The 27,576-nt window shown below is 45.7% G+C and overlaps 1 protein-coding gene across 2 annotated transcripts in view; it reads right to left on the bottom strand.

Moving 5' to 3' along the window:
- Positions 1-255: 255 nt before the first annotated feature.
- LOC147444032 (uncharacterized) overlaps positions 256-27,576 on the bottom strand; it is a 39,964-nt gene continuing 12,643 nt past the window's right edge. Inside the window, exon 2 of one of the 2 annotated variants that reach the window (XM_086526777.1) lies at positions 256-1,324. In XM_086526777.1, the coding sequence (XP_086382903.1) occupies positions 1,259-1,324 (66 nt within the window). In that variant the 3' untranslated portion in view covers positions 256-1,258. Of the gene's footprint in view, positions 1,325-1,509; positions 1,668-27,576 lie in introns of those variants that run through there. The other variant, XM_086526778.1, reaches the window with a different exon arrangement.

The raw sequence follows: 27,576 nt of genomic DNA on the forward strand, positions 1-27,576 counted from the left end.
TAGAGGTTCATCCTCCCTCCATCCGTCATGATCACCACTCATTGTACCACCCACATCACTACTTTATCAATTAGCTTTAGACACGGCCTTTATTTTCAATTCAGCTTTATCTTTTTTAAGGGATGCCAAGAGGATACACCACATACATACATTGATCTCTCTCTCTCTCTCTCTCTCTCTCACACACACACAACCTCATACACAGAAAATTGACACATAAAAGACCAATCCAAAACACAAAAACCAAGACAGATGAGAAGAAAAACCAAGAAAGATGTGGTCTGATCTTTACTACAGAAATTACATTTTCTTTGCCAAAATTGACCAGTTTTAAAAATCAATGGTTAGCACCACGTTTGAATCCTCTGTCAACATCCTGGTGGGATGGATCATCTCCCTTGCTTCTTTACATGTCCGCTATCTTGCCATCAACATGGTCCAGTCACTCTTCTGCACTCACCTTTCACACAGCTCGCATCCAGGTGGCTGCACTAGAGCTGATTGGCTATTCATTCCAAAAAGTAATCTCTGCAACTTCTCATGTGGAATTCTAGGTGCAAATGGCATCCACTTTTAGCTGAGCAAGAAAGGCCTCCCTTTATAACCATGGAAGCACAGCCGATCAACATCAACAACGACAATCTGAATGATGTACATTGCCCTGAAAGGCCGAACGATAGTGCCTTCACCAGAAAGAAAATGTCCCATGTTGCTTGATTATACAGATCCAAAGAACTCGAACAGGGTAAAATTGCACATTAGTTGAAAAATGTACTCCCAGATGTGGTCACAACAGCAGTACCAAAATGCTAAAGCTTTTGCAAAAGGCTTCTGTGATAGGCTTATACTGGTTAGTAGGCATGCAGCAATATAGTCAGGAAGTAAGACCAATGGTTGTAGCCATGACAAATCCCCAGACATCATGATGGGCACCCAGAGCACTCGCAAAACTCGCAATTGTTAGTAAGCTGATAAAGAAATCATATGTATACGTTGTCCAAATTCTATCGAAGCTGATTTGAGCCATTCAACCAATACCACAACAAGAGAAGACATCACCATGTTATGAAACGGACAAAACCTTCAGCATTTGCAATGATAAAGCAGCAGCACTGCTCATGCTCTGTTTCCATTTAGGGCTGGATCTTGCAATGCTTGTTACTCACCAATGCTGAGGAAAGTGACTGGAGAGACCTATACCACAATTAGTAGAGCTGAAAAACAATAGTTTATCTGAAACTGCATTCCAAGTTAGCCTTCAAGCTGCCATTCTCACACTGCATTCCGAGTTGACCTTCAAGCTTCCATTGTTTGAACACAAGAGCTGAAATCATACGAAGAGTCGATTTCAACCTTTTGCAGATGAGACAAAAACCAGACATTGTAAAGGGAAACATGAACAGAGATGACAGACAAGTGATGACAGAAAAAGAATAATATCAGCAAGGACAAGTAAAATCAGACGACTGCGGAGGTAATCTGAATAGATTACCCTTTCCTTGTGCTTCAACATGCTGGTTGGTGGTGGCTTAGAAAGAACCACATCAAGGTCACGGTATGCCTAGGAAAAAGAGCAAACTGAGGTCCCTTTTATGCTGCAGTCTTCATGGAAAATTGCATCACAAGATCAGGCCAGCAAGCTCCATTCCTACTCTCCATCTGACACCCTAATATACCACAGATTTTGCAACGAGCAATCAATAATGAGCTGCAACCATCATGATACACCGACGTTGATTGAGTGTATCGAACATCAAAACTGACCTAGAGGGCACCATTAGCCTGTTAAAGTTCTTGTCACGTGCAACTGAAGTGTTTATGGATTTAGCTCAAATCTAGTACTCCGCACAAACACAAGGGACACTTTACTTCACTTGAAAGATTGAACCGAACTGAACTGAGAGAGAGAGAGAGAGAGAGAGAGAGAGAGAGAGAGAGAGAAGACAAGGTATGTCCCCCTTGCTCTGTTGCCAGAGCAAGTACTTTCTTTTTTCTTGCACAAATGCTCATACAATGACTGAATGCTGAGATACTGATGCTAATGGGTACTGATGCTACTGATGTTGGGTACTACTCGTTCTATGTTGAAGTCGATGACCACAATGACGACGACGGGCCTACGGCTGAATGCCAAACTACTAGCGACGTCGATGGTTAGGGGTCTGCAACCACGACGAGGCTAGGGGCTGAAATCTGCAACGCTCCAAAGCTGAGATCGCTGGCTACACGAAAGATTAGATTTTTGAAGCCGACCAATAGAGGGACTTGCACACTGCTTTTGCCAAGGTCCGGGAAGCTTTAGCGAAATCTCAAGCAAGACACAAGAAGGCAGCAGATCGACACCGTCGCGATTTGAAATTAAAGGAAGACGATTGGGTGCTCTTACGTTTTGAGAAGGCACGCTAAGAAAGAAAAAGGGAAAGGAGCGGTTTTTTCCAAAGCTTAGCATGAGATACTATGGCCCTTTCCATATAAAAGAAAAGATAAATGATGTCTCCTTTAGACTGAACCTGCGGCCTGCCCGCTACTTAGAAGATTCACAATGCTTTTCATGTGAGTCTCTTGAAGCCTTTTAAAGGCGATGTGCCCAATGATGGGGAGCCAGATGAGCAACCCGAAGTGGAGGAAAGTGAGGAGATAGTCGTTCCAGAACAGATATTGGCACACAAAGATAGAAAGATTGAAGGTAAAGTGATTAGGCAGTTCTTGGTTAAAATCAAATACTATCCTACATTGGATGCGAAGTGGATGGAGGAGGAGGACCTACCAAATATTTCTCAGATTTTAGAACTTTACCTTGAAGCATTCGGTTTAGCATAGTCTACTCCGATAGAACCCCGATTTCAACATATCGTGCTCAGCATACAATATGTCATGCCTGTGAAAAGGGATCACATAAGGACGGTGACTAAAATACAGGAAAGCATCACGAATGAAACACTCGAACAATGCGTGTTGACTAATCATACAAACACATAATACTTCCTGTGGGGATTCTTTAGACCTCGACTCGAGAGCCAAGATCGGTTGTTCGTGATTGATCGAATCTGTAATGAGGTTAGCCCAGTTCACTTATTTATTAAGTGACTTTTGTTGGAAACTAGGTAATGCAATTTTGCTAAGATAATATATAAGCAATCTAGCACTAGCACTATCTGGCAGAAGAAGAAGGAGAGCATCAGGCACTCAGTGCAGCATGCCTCTGGAGACCCTTCTCAGCAAGACGACCCCCCCTTCAACCTGGCGTTTTTGGAGCCCTACAGCCAGCATTTTCAGCCTGGTGCCCTGGCGTTTTCAGCAACATACCTCTATCGCCATCAGCCCTGACCTTGGCGTTTTCTGCAGTAGCATCACAGCCTATAAGCAGCAATTCTGCAGCAGATATTCAGCCCACAGATTCAGCGATTTCCAGCAGGAGATATCAGTCTTTGGGCAGCGTTTTGCAAACTTTTGCATCAGCGTTTTTGACCAGCAGCCCAGCGTTTTGATCCAGCAATATTCAGCGTGTAGGGACAGCAATAGCCAGCATTTTTGAACAACCATACCCAGCGTTTTTACACAACAGTAAAGCAGCAATCTCAGCAGTAGGGACAGTGTTTTTGCAATAGCAGATCAGCCCGTCAACTTTGACGATTGCAGATTCACCGAGCACTCAGTTTTCAGCCATAGTCTCGTCCTCGTCGTCACACCGTCTGCCTCGACATAGCCCCATTACATTTGCATCAACATCTTGTACCAGATTGTGCAATCAATTGTAGACCACTCGCCATCGAGAGTGGGGCCTTTGGAGAAGAGTTTACAACGTCTCCGGTGTCGTATTCTCTTCTCTCTCTATCTCTCAGTCTCAATGCTCATGCACCTTCACGCACAGTGTCCATTCACTTTGTTTGTGTCCATTGCACTCTCTCATTAAAGAACGGAAGGCTCTCCCTTCCATAAGAACAAAAGGAACCTTGAGCACAGTTCGGAGCACTCATCTTGAGCAAAGTTCAACATTCATTCCACTGCACCTTACATTGGTATCAGAGCTTTGACAGTGTTCTGTATCACTCAAGGAAAGAACCACATAATTTTTTTTGCTTGTTGGGGTCGCACATAACCCAAGTCCTCTTGGGCGTGTTGATTCCTAATCGTGTTTTTGAAGAGTGACATGTAAGGTGCAGCGGAATGAATGTTGTATTTTCTCAAGATTAGTGATCTTTACTCCTCAAGGTTCCTTTTAGTTCTTAGGGAAAGAGAGAGCTTTCCGTCTTATAGAGAGTGTTGTGATCACGAACAAAGTGAGTGGATCATGTGCGTGCAAGTGAATGAGACTGAGAGAAGGAGAGATAAGAGATACGACACCGAGAGGTTGTAAAACCCTCCTCCGAAGGCCCCACTCTCGTCGGCGAGTGTGGTCTACTTGATTGCACGAAAGAGTACACTGCGAATGCAATGGACTGATGCTATTGGACTATGCCGATGACGACGACGGTGATGACGACGGCGGCTTCGTGGCTGAAACTGGGACTATTCGGGCTGATGTCGTGGCTGGAATTTCCTCGTTTTCTGCTGATGCTTTAAGGCTGAAATAAACGCTGATTCTTAGGGTTTCTGCTGCGTTTTGAATGGGCTGCTGCCGGATGTTCTGCAGGGTTTTGAAGGGGCTGAACAGAGGCTAAAACGCTGATCTACTTGTAGGTTCAAGGGCTGAATTTTGGCAGTGTTTTTGGGGCTGAATCCACCAAGGATCTGCAACTGAATGATGGCGTTAGTGGTTGCTTTGGGCTGCTGCCAATGAATATCAAAAACGCTGAACCTGAAACCGGCATGTTCAATCCAAAAAGGGCGGTAGACTTTACTTTAAACCTTGATTTAGCTTTCACCCATTATTAGTCGTCTATTTTACCTGTACTTTCAAGACACAACAAAGGGGAGAGGGATACAGGCTGCTAGATTGCACCTGTATGAGTAGACGGACACCAGATTGGCCCCTAACTTAGGCGCCCCTTTCGGTATTTCTTTATTGTTCAAAAGAGGGAAATAAACGTTGTGGTTCCCTACAAGCTGCCCCGCACAAACTCGGCTGAATTTCCACTGTTCCAACGCGATTTCGGCAGCATAACTGTACTAGAACCCTTCACAGTCAATATTCCCACGCATTGACCGACTTTCCCGACGCATACGGGCACTTTGCAAAACCTGGCGAGAATCTGCAGCACGCTGAATTCTCTGTTTTCAGCCCTGAAAATGCGCTAGATCACCTGTACAACGGTCCCCTTGCGTCCCCGAACCTCTTGGGGGTATTAGGGTCCGTTTAGGGCCAAAACCCTAAACCTGCAAAAATACACAGCAGGCTGTAATTCACTGTTTCGGGCTCCGTTTCACGTGCCGATCGCATCCGTAGCAAGTCCTCGAGCTCCCGCACCTGTAGGGCTACTTGCCCTTTGAATCGGACGAGATTTCTGGCGTGAAAGCTCTCCGAATTCACATGTGCCTGCGGGGGGATTAGCCGCTAGCTAATCCAGTACCTGTGCAAGAGGCTCTTGCCTCGGCAATCGCGCATGAACCCACACAACTGTACATTGGTCAAATGAAAAGCCCACTAGAGGGGCATAACATACTGCCAAAGGGGAGAGAGAGGGCAGTGCGTAGCGTGCAGGGCATCACTCCTGGCACCGCACTGTGCATAAGAGGGAAAGCAAGCACTCCATAGCTCTTAACCTGTGACAAAAGCTGCAAATGAGCCTCTCCCAGCTTAAAATTCAGCGCCAACTCTCTCTTGCATTAGAAACTGCACCAGAATGTGCCACTTGGCACATTTACAAGCATTTTCCCGTTTCGAGGTTGCCGCCTAAAAATCTCCCAACCGGTTGCCCAGTTGACTTCACGGCAGAGTAAGAAAATGTTCCCTTTGTCATTCCGGAGGTAATGACGCCAACACATTTTCAGGTCCCAAAATAGCAGTTCCCTAAATTTTAGGAGATGCTGCCATTGTATCTTTCTAGGTCATCCGACCCTCTTTGTACACTGTGGCCACATCCAGAACTGAAATGTAGCCTCTGTAGCAAAGGATTCCACTTTGGCTAGTCAATGACCCCACTTGGCTAACCATAGTCCTTGTCCAACCTTAGTGCTCTCTTGCCCTCAGGCCTGGACTTCCTCTGGACAGTTCCACACTAGCTATGCAATGCACGGCAGTTAGATTTCCCGAGGGGTGTTTCCAAAAAGTGAAAGTAAATAGATAATAAGAAAGAAATCAACAAAAAAGATAGATAGTAGTCACACGCTGGTGACATACCCCCCTCTTGAAATCTCAAACGTCCTCGTTTGCATCTATGTCGTTCATGCTCCTAGTCAACACTGATGTATTCAACACATGTTGACACATGTACGACACATACATGCTCATTGTCAACCCTGGTGTATTCAACACCTCGTCGACTCATGTATTGCTTGCGTGTGAACCCTGTCCCAATGACATAGTGGTAGCTTCGCACTCTGCCATTGCTTTGAGTCACTAACTTTCCAATGACAAAATGGTAGCTGCACATTTTGCCACTGTCTTATAGTACACGTTGGATCCCGTAACACTTTCGAGCATACCCAAACCGACAGTTTAAGAATGCAGTTACACATGTACTCTTCAATAGAAGCAATCACTGTATCCTTGACAAACTGACAAGAAATACTCACTTCTATAGCACTAACCAACTTTTGGACATTCCATAAGAGCAATTGCCAAACTGACAATCTGTACAGCTCATGTAACAGGTATTTCATTTGAGCTCACTTTAAATACCATGTACATCATTTGTTTCAGAAGCAATTGTCACACTGACAATCCATTTAGCTTTGAAACTCCAGGGGTCAAGGTAGGTTGCAAATCGAAGGCTTCCAGGTAAAGTGATAACACAGTTGGTGACTCTGCAAGTTCACCTTCTTCCATCCACTTAGCATCCATTGGTGGATAGTTTCTGAACTTTACCAAGTAACGCCTAGCAACCTTGCCTTTCACTTTCCTTTCTTTGTGTACCAAAATCTGTTCAGGGACCAAGATCTCGTCAAGTTCCTCGACTTCCGGCTGATCTTCAGCTGGCATATCTTCTGGCACATCACCCACATAGGGTCTGAGAAGACTCACATGAAACGCATTGTGAATCTTCCAACTGTCAGGCAATTTCAGCCTATATGCAACATCACTGATTATGTCGCACACTTCAAAAGGCCCATAGTAACGCATGCTGAGCTTTGGAAACAATCTTTCCTTGCCCTTCATCTTCTTTAACCTTGCCTTTTCAAAGCGTAAAAGCACCCAATCACCAAGTGAATATACCACTTCACGACGGTGACGATCAGCTGCTTTCTTTTGCTTTGCCTGAGTCTTTTCTAAGGCCACTTTGACCTTGTTGTACATTTCATCCATGTCCTGAACATACTTATCTGCTTCAAATATCTTGTCCTTTGTATGCAGTATGGGAGGAACTTTCTTGCCACCTTCAACTATCTCAAAAGGTGCCTTGCCAATTGATGAATGCATTGTATTATTGTATGCATACTCCACCAATGGCAAATACTGCTCCCACTTTCCTTTATGCTCTGACACATAACACTTCAGCAGATCTAGGACAGTAGAATTTGCCTCTTCTGACTGCCCATCTGTTTGAGGATGAAATGACGACGAGAATTTGAGCGTGGTGCCCATATTCTCAAACAAGCCTCTCCAGAACAAACTTGTCATGTGTGGATCACGGTCGCTAACAATCGACTGTGGCATGCCATGATACTTGAAAATATTGCTCATAAACAAGCGTGCCATCTGATCTGGCTTTATCTTCTTCCTGACAGGAATAAAATGAGCCTGTTTGCTGAATCTGCAAATAATGGTCCAAATACCATCGTTTCCTGTCTGCGTTCTCGGATGATCAAAGATAAAATCCATAGCAATACTTTCCCATGGTTTATCTGGAATAGGTAGTGGTTGCAATAACCCTGGTGCCTTTTGCCTGTCAAACTTGACCTTTTGGCATATTAGGCATTCTCGCACAAAGGCATCCACATCCCTTCTCAATGTAGGCCAATAGAAGAATGTCTCAACCGCTTTAACTGTAGCATCGATACCACGATGCCCTGCATACGGTGGGACATGACTCTCTTCCATAACTTTGCGTCGCAATGGCTTTGTGACACACAATCTGACATGCATCATCATGAACCCATCTTTAAGAAGATAGTGTTCATGACGTTGTCCATCCATTAGCTGCTCAAAGACCCTTGCAAAATCTTCATCATTTTCATACTGTTCCTTCATATCATCAAGTGCATGATGATAAGGAATTGACACAGCTGAAATTTGTGGCTTCCTTGACAAGGCATCAGCCACAACGTTCTTCTTGCCTTCCACATGCACAATCTGAAAATGGAACATGGACAAGATATTTGCCCATCGCATATGCTTCTCAGATAACTTTGTCTGTGTCAAGAAGTATCGCAAGGTCTGATGGTCCGTTTGGACAACAAAGTCTGCACCTAGCAGGTAGTGTTTCCAACTTAAGAGCGCATGAATCACAGCCAGTAACTCTTTCTCATAGACCTGCATGGTCATCTCTGGCCCTTGCAAAATTCTGCTCTCATAGGCTACTATCCTGCCATCTTGCATTAGCACTGCACCAATGCTACTACCGCAGGCATCACACTGGACCACAAATGACTTCCTAAGATCCGGCAACACAATGACTGGATCTGAAGTCATCTTTTCCTTTAAGAGATTAAAAGCTGAAATCTCTTTCTGTGTCCATCTGAAGGTGACTGCCTTCTTTTGAAGAGCATGTAAAGGTGAAGCAATCTCAGCGAAATTTCGGATAAATCTTCTGTAATAGGAGCATAGTCCCAAAAAGCTTCGGACATCATGCACCGTCTTCAAATTTGGCCATGACTTGATCGCTTCAACTTTTGCAGGATCCATTCTGACACCATCCTTTGAGACAATGTGTCCCAGAAAGTGAATCTCTTCCAGAAAAAACTCACTTTTCTTTGCATTGATGAGCAACCTATGACTGCGTAGCTCTTTGAACACAATGGCCAAGTGATGCCTATGCTCCTCTTCATTCTTTGAGTAGACTATCATGTCATCAAAGAATGTACCAACAAACTGCTGGTGTGGACGGAAAATTCTGTCCATCATCCTATTGAACATAGCAGGAGCATTTGTGAGACCAAAGGGCATCACTAAAAATTCGTAAAGGCCAAACGTCGTTCTAAAAGCAGTCTTGTGCACATCCTCTAATCTAATGCGGATCTGATGGTACCCACTCTTTAGATCTATCCTGCTAAACATAGCTGCTCCTTCTAATTTGTCCATAATATCATCAATTCTAGGTATAGGGAACCTATTCTTGATGGTATTCTTGTTCAATGCACGGTAGTTGATGCACATACACCATGAGCCATCCTTTTTCTGCACCAACAACACTGGAGAACAGAATGGAGATGAACTGGGCTGAATCAGCCCCTTTTCTAACAGCTCCTGTACTTGGCCCATTATCTCTTTCTGCTGAGCCGCACTAACCCTGTACGGAGGCTTATTCGGTGGGCTATTGCCTGGCACCAAATCTATCGCATGGTCCTCGGGTCTCTCTGGCGGTAATTGAGACGGTAATGAATCGGAAAAACAGTCACTATACTGTTGTAAAAACATTGCCTTTCTTTATCTAGCACAGATAAATTTGATTCATCACAATCTGACACTTCACGTGCAAAAACCAAGTACGCAGAAAGATGCTTTTTCATTACAGAAGTAATAGCAGAAGCTGATACAGTAGGAATAGACTCCCCTTTAAGCTTTACATCCAGAATGTGAGTCTTTCCCCTGCTCTGTACAGTGATCTTTTTGTTGTAGGCATCCATGATTCCCTGTACACGAAACAACCAAGGAATACCTAACAACACATCACATCCGTCCAGTGGCATGATGTAAAATTCTTCAGCATCTACATAGGACTGGATATGTAGACGCAACTTTCCAATGATGGGTGTCACAGCCTCTGTATGGCCAGGACATGCCAAACCTGCCTCTGTTGTATACCCCATCTCTTCAGGTCTGATTCCCAACTTTGAAGCCAATTCTGGGGAAATAAAGTTGGCTTTGGCACCTGGATCAAAGAAGATAAGCACTGTTTGATCCCTGACCTTTCCCTATGCTCTGCAAAGCTCACTTGCGTCTGAATTTGGCTTGTCGCCCACCATATTTGGCACTAGACCAGCCATGGGCTTCTTTCCTTTCTTGTCTTCCTTGTCATCAGAATCAGCTGGCCTTTTCTTTGTAGGACAGTTGTAGGCAATGTGGCCAGGCTGCTCACATATAAAGCATTTGTTCTCTGTCCTAAGGACCTTCTTTTGCTCTTCTGACTTGCGAGGAAAACGTCTTTTTCATTTCTTTGCTGGTCCTTTTTCTGATTCAGCCGTAGCTTTGTCTTTCCCTGCGTTGGCTGACTCCTGAGTCCCTTTAGGAGCCTCATTGGGAACAGGCTTCTTGGCTGAATTTTTCTTGCCTGATCCTGCCTTGACGCCAGTGTTAAATTCACAATCTTCTCCCTTGAGCAAACCATTGCCAGTGTTTGCTACCTCGATGAGCTGCGTCAAAGTAGTGACTTTTGTCTTTGTACAGTACTTTCTTAATCCTTTAGGTAGGCCACAACAGTATTTTTCAATCTGTTCTGTCAATGGCACAAACCTATAGGAAGTTACTGGAAGTAGAGCTTTCCAAAACTTCCGATTGTAATCATCCAGATTTCTGCAAGTGGCAGCATTAAGCTGGTGCCATTCTGTCATGACATCTGCTTCGAAGTCATCAGATAACCATGCTGCTGCAAAAATCTGCTTGAAGTAAATCCATGTGGACGGAGCTTGCCCTTGAAGCAATAAAGTTGTCCACCATTGTCCCGCATTCCCTGTCAAGAAAGTGGCTGCCTTGCGGACCTTTGAAGCCTCTGTAAAGTTTCCCCCTGCATAGGCCTTGTCTGAAACCCTGGTAGCATACCCATGACACTGTACATGGGGTTAGGCATCATCGTTTGAGCACCCCTGAACACTGTTCCTGGCGTATAAAACTGATTTCCAGGTGCATGACCAGCCATGCTCTGGAATATGGATCCACCTCCAAAATAGCCAGGGTGTACTGAAGGTGGTGGGAAGACCTGTTGCATAGCCTGTAGGTTGCTTCCCTGCCCATTAGAACCAGCCATAGGCTGCTGAAAGGTGGCGGGCTGAACTAGTACAGCTTGAAAAACTGGCATCTCAGCCACCTGTTCTTGCACCTTAGGCATAGGTTCTGGAGACTGCATGTTCTCCGTCAAGTGTACAGGTGTTTCCATTGACTGTGCAGTATGAATCACCTGTGCTCTAGCCTTAACAGGCTTTTGAATATGATCCAGTAACCCAACTTGCTGAGACGGAACAGGAGGTTGCAGAAAGGCTAAAAACCTCGGGTTCTGCATTACTTGTGTGAACATAGCCACAGCAGTAGCCAACTGGGTCTTGAATATATCATCATCTGTCTGTGGTGGTCTTGACGACTCACCCACTTCATGTGTCTGTTGACCCTGTGAAGAGGAAACCTCTTCAGTCACATCATCTGGTCTGTTAGCCATAATTGCAATTCCCTGTGTCTGGTTTATGATCCCCTGTGTCTTCAAGCCCAAAACTGACCAAGGCTCACTTCTATGGGAAAAAGTGATTTAATCCCGTCGATGGAACCATGAAACCGGCCTGTTCAATCCAAAAAGGGCGGTAGACTTTACTTTAAACCTTGATTTAGCTTTCACCCATTATTAGTCGTCTATTTTACCTGTACTTTCAAGACACAACAAAGGGGAGAGGGATACAGGCTGCTAGATTGCACCTGTATGAGTAGACGGACACCAGATTGGCCCCTAACTTAGGCGCCCCTTTCGGTATTTCTTTATTGTTCAAAAGAGGGAAGTAAACGTTGTGGTTCCCTACAAGCTGCCCCGCACAAACTCGGCTGAATTTCCACTGTTCCAGCACGATTTCGGCAGCATAACTGTACTAGAACCCTTCACAGTCAGTATTCCCACGCATTGACCGACTTTCCCGACGCATACGGGCACTTTGCAAAACCTGGCGAGAATCTGCAGCACGCTGAATTCTCTGTTTTCAGCCCTGAAAATGCGCCAGATCACCTGTACAGCGGTCCCCTTGCGTCCCCGAACCTCCTGGGGGTGTTAGGGTCCGTTTAGGGCCAAAACCCTAAACCTGCAAAAATACACAGCAGGCTGTAATTCACTGTTTCGGGCTCCGTTTCGCGTGCCGGTCGCATCCGTAGCAAGTCCTCGAGCTCCCGCACCTGTAGGGCTACTTGCCCTTTGAATCGGACGAGATTTCTGGCGTGAAAGCTCTCCGAATTCACCTATGCCTGCGGGGGGATTAGCCGCTAGCTAATCCAGTACCTGTGCAAGAGGCTCTTGCCTCGGCAATCGCGCATGAACCCACACAACTGTACATTGGTCAAATGAAAAGCCCACTAGAGGGGCATAACATACTGCCAAAGGGGAGAGAGAGGGCAGTGCGTAGCGTGCAGGGCATCACTCCTGGCACCGCACTGTGCATAAGAGGGAAAGCAAGCACTCCATAGCTCTTAACCTGTGACAAAAGCTGCAAATGAGCCTCTCCCATCTTAAAATTCAGCGCCAACTCTCTCTTGCATTAGAAACTGCACCAGAATGTGCCACTTGGCACATTTACAAGCATTTTCCCGTTTCGGGGTTGCCGCCTAAAAATCTCCCAACCGGTTGCCCAGTTGACTTCACGGCAGAGTAAGAAAATGTTCCCTTTGTCATTCCGGAGGTAATGACGCCAACACATTTTCAGGTCCCAAAATAGCAGTTCCCTAAATTTTAGGAGATGCTGCCATTGTATCTTTCTAGGTCATCCGACCCTCTTTGTACACTGTGGCCACATCCAGAACTGAAATGTAGCCTCTGTAGCAAAGGATTCCACTTTGGCTAGTCAATGACCCCACTTGGCTAACCATAGTCCTTGTCCAACCTTAGTGCTCTCTTGCCCTCAGGCCTGGACTCCCTCTGGACAGTTCCACACTAGCTATGCAATGCAGAGCAGTTAGATTTCCCGAGGGGTGTTTCCAAAAAGTGAAAGTAAATAGATAATAAGAAAGAAATCAACAAAAAGGATAGATAGTAGTCACACGCTGGTGACAGAACCTGCTGAGTTCTTGCATGGCGTTAGTGATGCTGAAAAACGCTGATGAAAACGTTGATCTTCAGGCCTTGCTAGCGATAGCTTCAGGGAGGGAAAACGCTAGGCAATGCCAGGAGATGGGGCGATTCCAATAGGCTGAGGATGCGGGGAAATGGGCCTCACTAACAAGCTTGGAGAGGGTCTTGCTGAGAGAGGGAGGGAACACCTGTCGCTTGGTAGCCTATTGTGCTCCTTGGCTCATCTGCCAATTTGTGCTAACTTGAGTTTGCTTATAAATTAACTTACCCAATTTGCCCTACTGAGTAGGTAACAAAAGTCACTTAATAAATAAGTGAAAAATATCAAAAATAGGAAAAAATGGGATAAAGTCATCTGAAAAATCTCCAAACTGACTCTGATGGAATCTGATGGAAATGCTTATGCTTATGCAAGGTGCAACCAGAGGATATGCATCTACACTGAGTGATGAGCATGCACGGTCTACGAATAGACTCACAAAAGTGCCAGATCACTTCTAATCTAACTTGACTAAACTTGACGGAAACCCTGCTATGGTGTAGCTTGTCCACGGACACATAGGGTTGGGATGTGTCACGTGACATCCCCTCCTTTTTAAAGTAAGGTACTGGTACCGAGCTGCATGGCTTCCTTGTAGTCTGCCAACAACTCCGGATAATCCTTGAAGAACTCTTCGTCTACCCACACCGCTTCATGGGTTCCTCGATCTTTGAACTTCAAAAAATACTGTTGTACTTATTTCTTCGAACCATGGCGAAACCGATGCAACAAGACTTGCTCCGGCTCCATGACTTCTGCTTCATCGATGATCTCCGGTTCTTCTTCTTCCGAAACGTCCTTTGGAGGTGTTCCCTGAAACACTTTCAACCAAGAAACATGGAATACGTTGTGCATTGACCATGAGTTAGGCAACTTCAATTTCATTGAAACCACATTAATCTTTTTGATGGTTGGAAATGGACCATACATACGAAAAGATAACTTAGGACATTTCTTTCCAACTTGCTTAAGACGCTGTTCATAATCCGTAGATACACCCAATCTCCTTCCTTGATCGAGACCTCCTGACGATGCTTGTTAGCCTGTCGAGAATAAGATTCCTGAGCCTTGCTTAGCCGAAGCTTCACACTCTCAAAAATCTCATCCAATGACTGACTCTGAGCATTGGCATCAGGCATTTGACTGACCGATCGAGTCAACAATGACTGGAATCGGCGGCCAAAAGCTGCCTCATACGGAGTTCGACCAATAGAGAAGAGAAGGAATCATTGAGAATAGCCTGTACCCATTGAGACTGTTGATCATGAGCATAAGACTTCAACACATCAAAAGCTAACTGATTATAAATTTCCGTTTGACCATTTGACTGTGGATGAAAAGCGGATGAAAAATTCAATTTTGTGTCAAAGAGTGCACGTCGAAAGTTGGACGTAAACTTAACATCCCTATCTGAAACAATGGACTTTGGCAAACCACAGAGGGGGTACCAATGCTTTATGAACAATCGTACAACATCCTGTGCAGTAACTGTGGCCTTACAAGGAATTAACATGGAGAATTTGTTGAAACGAACAACAATAGTTAAACATTGAGTGTTCCTTGAATGCTGACTCGGTGGTAAGTTAGTCACAAAATCCATGGAGATATTGAAACCGGCCCGTAGGGCGGTAGGCGTTGGCTTTCACCCGAAATTCTTTACTTTATACACACACACAGAGCACTTTGCAAAGAGAACCTGCGACGGGAGTTAACACTTCAACTCACACACGGCTCGGAAGCTAGAATGCTCCGAGCAGACGCCGACAACCTGTAGGCCCCAAAATTGGCGCCCCTTTCGGTATTTCTTTATTCTTTAGGAGGGTAAATTACAAGGTAAGGTCCTGGGAATCCTTCACGTGTATCCACCTAGATACCATTTGATTTGGCCAAATTTCGGCAGCATAACAGTCCCAAAACTTGCGCGAAACCAATTCCCCTGCTGGAACTCGCTTGCACTGTCGTATACCCTCTGATTCCTGTCCAAAAACAGTAAATTCAGCACGCTGTATTTACTGGTTTTTGCCCTGTTTTCAGCCCCAAACAGTCCCCTAACTGTCCTTTGCCAGTGGGGCACGATTCCCAATGATCCTGGCGTCCGTATGGCTGAAAAACAGTCAAATTACAGCGCATACACAGCGCTGATTTTGCACCTGTACGGTGAGGTTATGACCCTCACCAGTGCCTGCTTTGGAGCAGCAGTTAGCTACCCCTGTTCCTGCTCAAGGAGGCTCTTGCCTCAGCACAAAAGCATGAACCCACACAACTGTACATCAGTCAAATGAGTAGCCCTCTTGTGGGGCATCACATAACTGCACGTAGGGGAGAAAGAGAGCAGTATGTAGCGTGCGGGGCATCACTCCCGTCACCATACTGTGCATAGAGGGCAAGGTAAGCATTCCATAGCTTCTGTACCTGTTGCAATCCGCCTGTGGCTGAAAATGGCGCCCCCTTTGATGATATGCAGCTCGTTTTTGCCTCCCAGAGTGGCAGAATCGCTCACAAGCTGACACGTCGCCCAGTTTCCGAGTTTGGGCTTTCCCTGCTAAAAATATCTCAACTGGTGCGTCAGTTGACTTCGCGGCAGAGTTGTAAAGTGTTCCCCTAGTCATACCGAAGGTAATGACGCGAACACATTTCGTGGCCCAAAATAGCAGTTCCCTAAATTTTAGGAGATGCTTCCGTTGGGCTCCCACTGGTCTTCTGACCATCTATCCTCATTGGGACCGCATCCAAAAATGCAATGTGGCCCAACTGTCGGATACTTTTTGTTGGTAGTCCCACCTTGACTTTACGCCTTAATTGAGTTCACTTCCTAGTATCCACCAACTTGCTAAGTGCGACGGGGGGACCTATATGATCTTGCTCTGAGCCTAGACATCCTCTTACCATACGAATTCCAGTGCCGACCACTTCCCGTCTGCGGGTGAATCTACCATTCACATTGGCCATACAATGTCCGACCGTTTGCTACTTCAAGAAGAGGGTCTTAAACAAATAAAATAAACCCCATTGGAAAGAAACCAACAACCAAGGTTAGCAGTTGCCACATCTCTGTGACATGGTTAATAACTGCCACGTCCTCGTGACATACCCCCCTCTTGAAATCGCAAACGTCCTCGATTGCATACCATAAATACACGCCACTGATGATCTTGTGCTATCAACACTCTTTTATCATCGCATGTATCCGCAAGAAAGGTCGTAACATACATAGATACAAATGACTTAATGAGGCCTTCATACTTTTGCCATTTCTATCTATGGCACTGAATTCATATGTACATTCGATGTACTAGCTCTATCATTACCCCTCCTTTGCACACGTTGGGTTGGGACATAAGTAGGCTGTAACCCAAAGGCTTCAAGGTAAAGCTGCAATACATTTGGTGACTCTGACAGTTCATGCTCTTCCATCCACTTTGCATCCATAGGCGGATAGTTCTTGAACTTCACCAAATAGCGTCTTGCAACTTGTCCTTTAACTTTTCTGTCCTTATGTGCCAAAACTTGCTCAGGTACCAGGATCTCATCAAGTTCCTCAACTTCTGGCTGATCCTCAACTGGCATATCTTCTGGCACATCACCCACGAAGGGTCTTAGAAGACTCACGTGAAACGCATTATGAATCTTCCACGCATCAGGCAATTTCAGCCTGTAAGCCACATCGCTGATCTTGTCAAGCACTTGAAAAGGCCCATAGTAACACATGCTGAGCTTAGGAAACAGCCGTTCCTTGCCCTTCATCTTCTTTAATCTTGCCTTTTCGAACCTTAAGAGAACCCAATCACCAGGTGATAGTAGCAATTCACGACGGTGACGATCAGCAGCCTTTTTCTGTTTTGCCTGTGTCTTCTCCAAGGCAACTTTAATCTTCTTATACATCTCATCCAAGTTCTCAACATATCGATCTGCCTCAAAGATATTGTCCTTTGTATGCAAAATGGGAGGAACCTTTTTGCCGCCTTCAACAATTTCAAAAGGTGCTTTGCCAGTAGACAAATGCACTGTATTATTGTACGCATACTCAAGCATAGGCAAATACTGTTCCCACTTGCCCTTATTATCTGACACATAGCATTTCAGCAGATCTAAGACAGTAGAATTGGCCTCTTCTGACTGTCCATCAGTTTGTGGATGAAACGAAGACGAGAACTTGAGCGTAGTACCCATGTTCTCAAACAATCCTCTCCAGAACAAACTGGTCATGCGAGGATCACGATCACTGATAATCGATTGTGGCATACCATGGTACTTAAACACATTGTACATGAACAAGCGTGCCATCTGATCAGATTTTATCTTCTTCCTGACAGGGATAAAATGGGCCTGCTTGCTGAACCTGCAGATAATGGTCCATATACCATCATTCCCTGTTGGCGTCCTTGGAAGATCAAAGATAAAGTCCATAGCAATGCTTTCCCATGGCTTATCCGGAATCGGTAGTGGTTGTAACAACCCTGGTGCCTTTTGCCTGTCAAACTTGACCTTTTGGCAAACTATGCATGCTCGCACAAAGGCATCCACATCTCTCCTCAAGGTAGGCCAATAGAAGAACTCTACCGCTTTAACTGTTGCATCAATGCCACGATGCCCTGCATACGGTGGGACATGACTCTCTTCCATGACCTTATGTCGCAGTGGCCTAGTGACACAAAGTCTGCCATGCATCATCATAAAACCGTCTCTGAGGAGGTAGTGCTCGTGATGTTGCCTCTCTTGTAACTGTTCAAAGATCCTTGCAAAATCTTCATCAGCAGTATACTGTTCCTTCATGTCATCTAACTCATGATGATAAGGAATTGACACAGCTGAAATTTGTGGCTTTCTTGATAACGCATCATCCACAACATTCTTCTTGCCTTCCACATGCATAATCTGGAAGTGGAACATGGAAAGAATGTTTGCCCATCGCATATGCTTTTCGGATAACTTTGACTGTGTCAAGAAGTATCGCAAGGTCTGATGATCTGTTTGGACAACAAAATCAACACCTAAGAGGTAGTGCTTCCAGCTAGAAAGCGCATGAATCACGGCCAAGAGCTCTTTCTCATAGACTTGCATAGTCCTCTCTGGCCCTTGCAAAATTCGGCTTTCATAGGCTACTACCCGTCCATCTTGCATTAGCACTGCTCCGATGCTACTGCCACACGCGTCACACTGGACCACAAATGACTTCCTGAGATCTGGCAAAACAATAACTGGATCTGAAGTCAACTTTTCCTTTAAGAGACTAAAAGCTGAAATCTCTTTTTGGGTCCATCTGAAAGTGACCTCTTTCTTTTGCAATGCGTGAAGAGGCGATGCTATCTCTGCAAAATTTCTGATAAACCTTCTATAGTAGGAACACAATCCCAAGAAGCTTCTGACATCGTGCACAGTCTTCAAGTCAGGCCATGTGTTGATAGCTTCGACCTTTGCGGGATCCATTCTTACACCATCCTTTGAGACTATGTGGCCCAGAAAGTGGATCTCTTCAAGGAAGAATTCACTTTTCTTAGGATTGACAAGCAACCTGTGACTGCGCAGCTCTTCGAACACAATGGTCAAGTGACGCCTATGCTCCTCTTCATTCTTCGAATACACAATCATGTCATCGAAGAATGTTCCAACAAACTGTTGATGCGAGCGGAAAATCCGGTCCATCATTCTGTTGAACGTGGCTGGAGCATTTGTTAGCCCAAACGGCATCACTAGAAACTCATAAAGACCAAATGTCGTTCTAAACGCAGTCTTGTGCACATCCTCTAGGCTTATACGAATCTGATGGTACCCACTCTTCAGGTCTATCCTGCTGAAAATTGCAGCACCCTCTAAACAATCGAGAATATCATCAATGCGAGGAATAGGAAACCTATTCTTGATGGTATTCTTATTCAACGCACGGTATACACATGCGCCATGAGCCATCCTTCTTCTGCACTAGGAGCACTGGGGAGCAAAAGGGTGAAGAACTAGGCTGAATCAGCCCCTTCTCTAATAACTCCTCAACCTGGCCCATAATCTCTTTCTGCTGCGCCGCACTAACCCTGTAGGGAGGTCTATTTGGTGGGCTACACCCTGGCACCAAATCTATTTGATGGTCCTCAGGTCTCTCTGGCGGTAATTGCGACGGTAATGAATCAGAAAAACAGTCACTAAACTTTTGCAAAAATGCTGACCTTTCTTTATCTAACACAGATAAATTTGACTGATCCCTATCTGAGACATCACGTGCAAAAATCAAGTACACAGAAAGATGATTCTTTATTACAGAAGTGATAGCAGAAGCAGATACAATAGGGACTGACTCTCCTTTAAGCTTTACATCCAAGATGTGAGTTTTGCCCCTATGCTGTACAGTGATCTTTTTGTTGTAGGCATCCAAGACTCCATGCACTCGGAACATCCACGGGATCCCCAACAAGGCGTCACAACCTTCGAGCGGCATGATGTAAAACTCTTCAGTGTCCACATACGACTGAATATGCAGACGCAGTTTTCCAATGATGGGAGTAACACACTCTGAGTGGCCAGGACATGCCAACCCTGCTTCTGCTGTGTACCCCATCTCTTCAGCTTTGATGCCGAGCTTCATAGCTAACTCTCGTGAGATAAAGTTGGCTTTGGCACCTGGATCAAAGAAGATGAGTGCCGTCTGATCCCTAACTTTACCCCATGCCCTGCATAACTCACTGGCATCTGTGCTGGGCCTGTCACCCACCATGTCTGCACTAAACCTGCCGTGGGTTTAGGCTTCTTGCCTTTCTGGTCTTCTTTATCCTCTGAGTCAGCTGGCCTTTTCCTTTGTGGACAATTGATAGAAATATGACCAGGCTGCTCGCATATAAAGCATTTGTTCTCAGCCATTAGGACCTTCTTTTCCTCGAGCGACTTGCGCACAAAAGGCTTCCTTTTCTGTTTCTTTGCCTGCGCTCCAGAAGTCCCAGCTGAATCCTTGTCCTTGGTGGCCTTTTCTGACCCCTGTGACGCATCAGGAGCCGTCTTCACAAAGGGCTTCTTCGCTGAATTTTTCTTCTGCTGCCCTCCTTTATCACTGCTCGGAAATCCACTGTCCTCTCCTTTCAACAGGGCAAGACCAATGTTCGCAACTTCCATAAGCTGAGTAAGGGTAGCCACTCTATTCTTTGTACAGTAATCGCGAAGCCCTTTAGGCAACCCACAACAATACTTCTCTATCTGCTCTGTCAGTGGCACAAATCTGTAGGAGGTCACTGAGAGTAATGCTTTACAAAACCTCCTATTGTACTCCAGCAAGCTCTTGCACGAAGCTGCCGTAAGCTGGTGCCAATCTGTCAAGACATCAGCTTCAAATTCATTTGATAGCCAAGCAGATGCAAACATTTGCTTGAAGTAAACCCAAGTGGCGGGTGCCTGTCCTTGCATTAACAATGTCGTCCACCATGTAAGCGCATTGTCCTTTAAGAAAGTGGCAGCTTTCCTAACCTTCGAGGCCTCTGTAAAATTCCCTCCCGCATAAGCTGTATCAAACTACTGGAGGAAAGTGAGTGCCTTTGTCTTGTCCTCGAAACCACTGAAGGTACTGAACTTTACTGCTGCACCACCTTCTTTGTAAGCCTTTGGCTTCTCTAGTGCCCCCAAGTTGTCATACGGGATGGTCTGCAACATGGGCACTGTAGTAGGCATGATCGGCACGTGTTGGCCATTCACATTTTGCGTCAGAGGTGCGATATCTGGCTGCTGTCCAGAAAAACCAGCCATGCCAAAATGACCCTGTGGCACCCCAAACTGGCCCTGGTTGCCGTGGAAACCTTGCTGCATGCCGATAGTACCATACATGGGGTTTGGCATGATGCCTTGCATACCCCCGAACACTGTTCCTGGCATGTACGGCTGACTTCCAGACGCATAACCAGCCATACTTTGGAACACTGATCCACCCCCGAAATACCCAGGATGTACCGTGGGTGGTGGAAAAACTGAGTGCATAGCCTGGTATCCAGCTCCCTGTCCATTCAAGACAGCATGCTGGCTCTGAAAGGTGGCGGGCTAAACTGGCATAACCTGTGGAATAGGCGTTCTAGCCACCTGTTCAAGCACGGGAGGAACCTGCTTTGGAGCCCCCGACTCCGCAACATGCGAGTGTTCCCTTTCCTCCTGCGCCTCATGAAGTACTTGGGCTTGAGCTTCAACAAGCTCCGTACGCGGCGTAGGTTGCTTATTTTGATGTTGCACTGATGGCGCTTGCAAGAATTCCATAAACCTCGGATTCTGCACCAGCTGCGAAAAGACATTCACCACGGCAACTAACTGAGTCTTAAACGCATCATCCTCGAGTTGCCCTGTCATAAAGCCCTGTACTACTGGAGGGACATTCACGTTGACAGGAGGTACAGACTGACGTGGCCGTGAGCTCTCGCCAATCTCAAAAACCATAGGAATCTCCTCCCTGTCCTTTGGAGAGGAACCCTCTTCCATAATTCCCTTCCCCTTGTCGGTCATAGTGTAATCCCCGCGTTCTTGCAATGTGTGTCTTTACCCTCAACAATCCAGGCTCACTCTTTGAGGAAAAAGTGATTGATGTCCCGGCAACGGAACCATGAAACCGGCCCGTAGGGCGGTAGGCGTTGGCTTTCACCCGAAATTCTTTACTTTATACACACACACAGAGCACTTTGCAAAGAGAACCTGCGACGGGAGTTAACACTTCAACTCACACACGGCTCGGAAGCTAGAATGCTCCGAGCAGACGCCGACAACCTGTAGGCCCCAAAATTGGCGCCCCTTTCGATATTTCTTTATTCTTTAGGAGGGTAAATTACAAGGTAAGGTCCTGGGAATCCTTCACGTGTATCCACCTAGATACCATTTGATTTGGCCAAATTTCGGCAGCATAACAGTCCCAAAACTTGCGCGAAACCAATTCCCCTGCTGGAACTCGCTTGCACTGTCGTATACCCTCTGATTCCTGTCCAAAAACAGTAAATTCAGCACGCTGTATTTACTGGTTTTTGCCCTGTTTTCAGCCCCAAACAGTCCCCTAACTGTCCTTTGCCAGTGGGGCACGATTCCCAATGATCCTAGCGTCCGTATGGCTGAAAAACAGTCAAATTACAGCGCATACACAGCGCTGATTTTGCACCTGTACGGTGAGGTTATGACCCTCACCAGTGCCTGCTTTGGAGCAGCAGTTAGCTACCCCTGTTCCTGCTCAAGGAGGCTCTTGCCTCAGCACAAAAGCATGAACCCACACAACTGTACATCAGTCAAATGAGTAGCCCTCTTGTGGGGCATCACATAACTGCACGTAGGGGAGAAAGAGAGCAGTATGTAGCGTGCGGGGCATCACTCCCGTCACCATACTGTGCATAGAGGGCAAGGTAAGCATTCCATAGCTTCTGTACCTGTTGCAATCCGCCTGTGGCTGAAAATGGCGCCCCCTTTGATGATATGCAGCTCGTTTTTGCCTCCCAGAGTGGCAGAATCGCTCACAAGCTGACACGTCGCCCAGTTTCCGAGTTTGGGCTTTCCCTGCTAAAAATATCTCAACTGGTGCGTCAGTTGACTTCGCGGCAGAGTTGTAAAGTGTTCCCCTAGTCATACCGAAGGTAATGACGCGAACACATTTCGTGGCCCAAAATAGCAGTTCCCTAAATTTTAGGAGATGCTTCCGTTGGGCTCCCACTGGTCTTCTGACCATCTATCCTCATTGGGACCGCATCCAAAAATGCAATGTGGCCCAACTGTCGGATACTTTTTGTTGGTAGTCCCACCTTGACTTTACGCCTTAATTGAGTTCACTTCCTAGTATCCACCAACTTGCTAAGTGCGACGGGGGGACCTATATGATCTTGCTCTGAGCCTAGACATCCTCTTACCATACGAATTCCAGTGCCGACCACTTCCCGTCTGCGGGTGAATCCACCGTTCACATTGGCCATACAATGTCCGACCGTTTGCTACTTCAAGAAGAGGGTCTTAAACAAATAAAATAAACCCCATTGGAAAGAAACCAACAACCAAGGTTAGCAGTTGCCACATCTCTGTGACATGGTTAATAACTGCCACGTCCTCGTGACAGATATCCTCAAAAGGTCCCTCGGGAATAGGCAGCGGAAGCAAGAGGCCTTGCTGCTTACCCCGATGAGCTTTTACTTTTTGACATATAGTGCAATATGTGACATAACTAAACACATCTTTTCGCATTTTAGGCCAATAGAAAAGTCATTCAATCTTTTCCAATGTGGTGTTCATACCCCTGTGCCCACCCGTGAGAGAGTCATGCGCATCATGCAATATGGCTGGCCTGAGAGAGGGCAACACACATAGACGCTGATGAAACAATAACAATCCATCACGAATGAGATAGTTGTTGGGCCCTTGGGAAGCAAGAGCCTGCAACCAATACTTACCAAACTCCGAATCTGCATACTGATTCTTCATGCTGTCGAAAGACTCACCCTGTATAGAAAATGTGGTTCTTGACTCGAGAGCCAAAATCTATCCTTTGCGACTCAACGCATTTGCAACAGGGTTAGCTTTTCCAAGCATATACTCAATCAAACCTCCAAATTGCTCAAAAAATTGGGACCACCGCGCTTGGCGATCACTCCAATGTGCACTAGGCATAGACTGGAGCCACTTGAGGGCTTCATGATTTGTGCGCACTGTAAACTCTCTACCATACAAAAAATGCTTCCAATGCTTAAGAGAGTGAAAGACAGACATAAGTTCTTTATCATAAAGTGAATAATTCTTTTCCGCACTATTGAGCTTCCGGCTAAGGAAAGCTACTGGGCGACCATGCTGCTGGAGCACAACGCCTATGGCGACATTGCTCGCATCCGTCCATACCTCAAAGGGATCATCCCAAGAGGCAAGGATAAGACACGGTGCTTCTGTCACCGCAACCTTGAGAGTTGTGAAAGCCTCAACGGCTGCCTCGGGCAAGTCTACGCACTGACGGCAAGTCTTTACCCCTTTCAAAACATCAGTCATAGGTGCAGCAACGCGTGCAAAATTCTCTATGTGCAAACTATATGCTTGACATAAACCAAGAAAAGAATGCATATCATATGCAGTTTTGGGCAAATCCCAATTACGAACTTGTTCCACCTTCGCGGGGTCTAGCTTGACGCCTTCTGCAGAAATAATATAACCCAGATAAGTGACTTCAGTAAGAAAAAATTCAGACTTCTTAACTGCAATGTACAACTGACACTCGTCCAAACAAGTTAGTACCCTTTCAACATCTCTTTCATGTTGTTCCCACGATGCAGAAAAATTGAGAATATCATCTAAAAAGATGAACACATATACACCTACCATGTCGCCGAAACGACCTACCATGAGACGGTTGAATGTACCCACGGCTCCTGTCAATCCAAAAGGCATAACAATATACTCCCATTGCCCTCGCTCAGTGCGAAAGGCGGTCTTGAAAATGTCGCCTTTGAATACCCGTACCTGATGGAATCCACTTTTGAGGTCGACCTTGCTGAAAACCTTTACCCCATTGAGCCTATCCAAGATATACTCAATGCGAGGCATCGGAAACTTGTTTTTGACGGTCATCTTGTTTAATGCCCTGTAATCAACACACAAACGAGACGAACCATCCTTCTTGCGAACGAACAAAATAGGGGCAAAAGGACTTACAGGACGTATGAATCCTCTAGCCACCAACTCCGAGAGTTGTCGCTCTAACTCTTCCTCCTGTGACTTGTTCAAAGGGTAGGGAGCCTTACTGATCGGCTGCGCTCCCTCCATAAGCTCGATGCGGTGGTCCTCCGACCGCTCTAGTGGGAGACGAGATGGAAGATCATCCTGCAAAAAGAGGTGTTTAAATTTCTTAAACAACTCCGAATACTTACCTGGAGCCTGAATGCTCTGGGAAACTGGAGCAACATAAATGAATGCCGCTTGTGCTCCTCGTCGTAATTCACGCTTTACCTGTACATGCGAGATGAGAGGCAAAGAATGCAAGCCCTCCTCAGCACGAATGATGAGGGGGGAATCAGTATCGGAATGTAAAGTGATTGTATTAGCACAAAATTTAATGTCCGGATCAAGTTCACGAAACCATTTAATGCCTAAAATCATATCACATCCTGAGAGAGAAGACACAAGGAATTTCCTACGAAAAGAAGCTTGCTGAATGGTAAACATCACATCAAGGCACTCCTTCGTGATAAGAGAGTCTATACCAGGAGGGAAGCCAGAAACCTCGAGAGAAGATTTCTGACTAACCTCTAGGCGGGCTCTCTCAACAAGAGGGGGACTAATCACATCATGCATATTACCTGGATCAAACAATACAACAAAACACTGTCCTTTTACATGACCATAACACTTCATAAGAGATTCATCAATGTGTGTATCTAAGTCATGAGAAGATGCAGGTTGTGTTGTGACAGAGTTTGTGGTAGTTGCGGGTGCCTTTGGTTCTTTAGTTGGGACTGTCTTAGGACAGTTTTTCTTAATGTGACCCTTAATGTGACATTGAAAACATCTACCTTCTTTAGCATAAATCACTCGTTCTTCCGCCGTGATGTATCCTCCTATAATTCCTTGAGAGGCTTTTTCATCAGGGGTTAGCTTAGGTTTTGCAGGTGCTTTAGCTTTACCCTTAAATTCATTATTAGAGTTCTTTTCCGAGGAATTAGAGGAAGAAGGGCTAGAAGAATTACCATTCTTACCGTTCTTGCCATTCTGTGTGTTCTGAGAATTCTGAGATGTTCCTTGAGAAGACTTGTTCTCCTTAGGCTTTCCCTTGTTGTGCTTCATCTCTTGGGCAAGAGCGATTGCTACCGCCTTGTTGAGATCCACCGGGTCAAAGACTTCAACATCAAACTTGATGTATTCGTCTAACCCAAAGAGAAAAGCCTCTTTGCGCTCATCATCCGACTTGCGTAGTTGAGTGCCTAGCTGCAAAACACGGTTAGAAAAAGACATGACTGGCATACCATGTTGCTTGAGATTACGCCAATCCTCTTTCAAGCATGCAAGATACTGAGGTCGCATAAACCGCGCCTTGAGCTTGTCTTGGAAATCAGCACAACTAAAAGAGAGGGGCGTGAAATCGTCGGCTGCCTCTAGGTGCGCGGCTAGCTGTGCCTCTTGCCATGCATGGTACCAATTTATGGCATCACCGGCAAGGTACATAGCTGCCGTCAAAACTTTGCTATTTCCTGTTTTCTTAGTTGTCGCAAATTAAGCATTAAATTGATGCAACCAAGAATGAATAACTGTAGCATCCATCTTACCGTCATACTTACTGAAAGTCAACTTTTCTGTAACTGGATGGTTGGAATCCGCATCGTGGCTTGCGCCACTTGACGAACTTCCCCGATCTTTGGGTGGATCGGTCTTCGAGGCTAGGACTTGGGCAATAAATTCTTGATTGCGAAGCTATCTTTGAGCTTCACGCTCAGCCTCCATAGCCAATCTATGCACAACACGATCGGCCTCCAATGCTGTGTTTCTTGTTGCGGCTTCTTCTTTCCTTAGTTCTTTTCTTTCTTTTCTTGCGTCGCGCTCGCGTTCTAAAGCAAGGCGCTTGTCTTCCTGTCTATCCATCATGGCCATCATTTGCTTCATCATTGCCTCCATAGGGTTTGGCGTAGATGGCGAGGGGGGAGGGTTGGAAAAACCTCCTGGTGGGGAGAATCCTTCGTCGCCTCTCTCATGCTCATCACCTGAATGCAAAGTATCCATGCCGCTTCGGGTGACGACCATGCACTATGATCTTGGGGTCTTAAGCTCGCGAGGAACTTGGGTTCTTGAGGGTCTTGAGGTTCTTGAGGTCCTTGATTCGTGAGAATCTTGGGTTCTTGAGGTTCTTGAGGGGTTCTTTCGCTTGCAAATCACGTTGGAGAAGGATCTTCTCTTCACCCGCGTTCTACTCCTTTCTGCGGGCGGACCCCTCTGCGGCCTTGCGCTCACACCAAGGTTGCTTTTTCCCACCTCACGTCGATTGGCCGGCCGCTAAGTGCACGGTCCGCTCTCAATGAGTGAAAAGAGACACAAGGGGAGGTTGGACAAGCCCTTCTTTCTTGGGATTCCTGTCACTCTTCAACAAAACACGATTAGGAATCGCCACGCCCAAGTAAACTTGGGTTCGTGCAATCACAAGAAGCAAAAAAATTCTTGTGGTTCTTCGCTTGAGTAATGCAGAACGCTTCCAAAGCTCTGATACCAATGTAAGGTGCAGCAGAATGAATGTTGTATTTTCTCAAGATTAGTGATCTTTACTGCTCAAGGTTCCTTTTAGTTCTTAGGGAAAGAGAGAGCTTTCCATCTTATAGAGAGTGCTGTGATCACGAACAAAGTGAGTGGATCATGTGT

This window comes from Adiantum capillus-veneris, chromosome 13 (genome assembly GCF_014529385.1).
Source record: "Adiantum capillus-veneris isolate H3 chromosome 13, ASM1452938v2, whole genome shotgun sequence".
NCBI lineage: Eukaryota > Viridiplantae > Streptophyta > Polypodiopsida > Polypodiales > Pteridaceae > Adiantum > Adiantum capillus-veneris.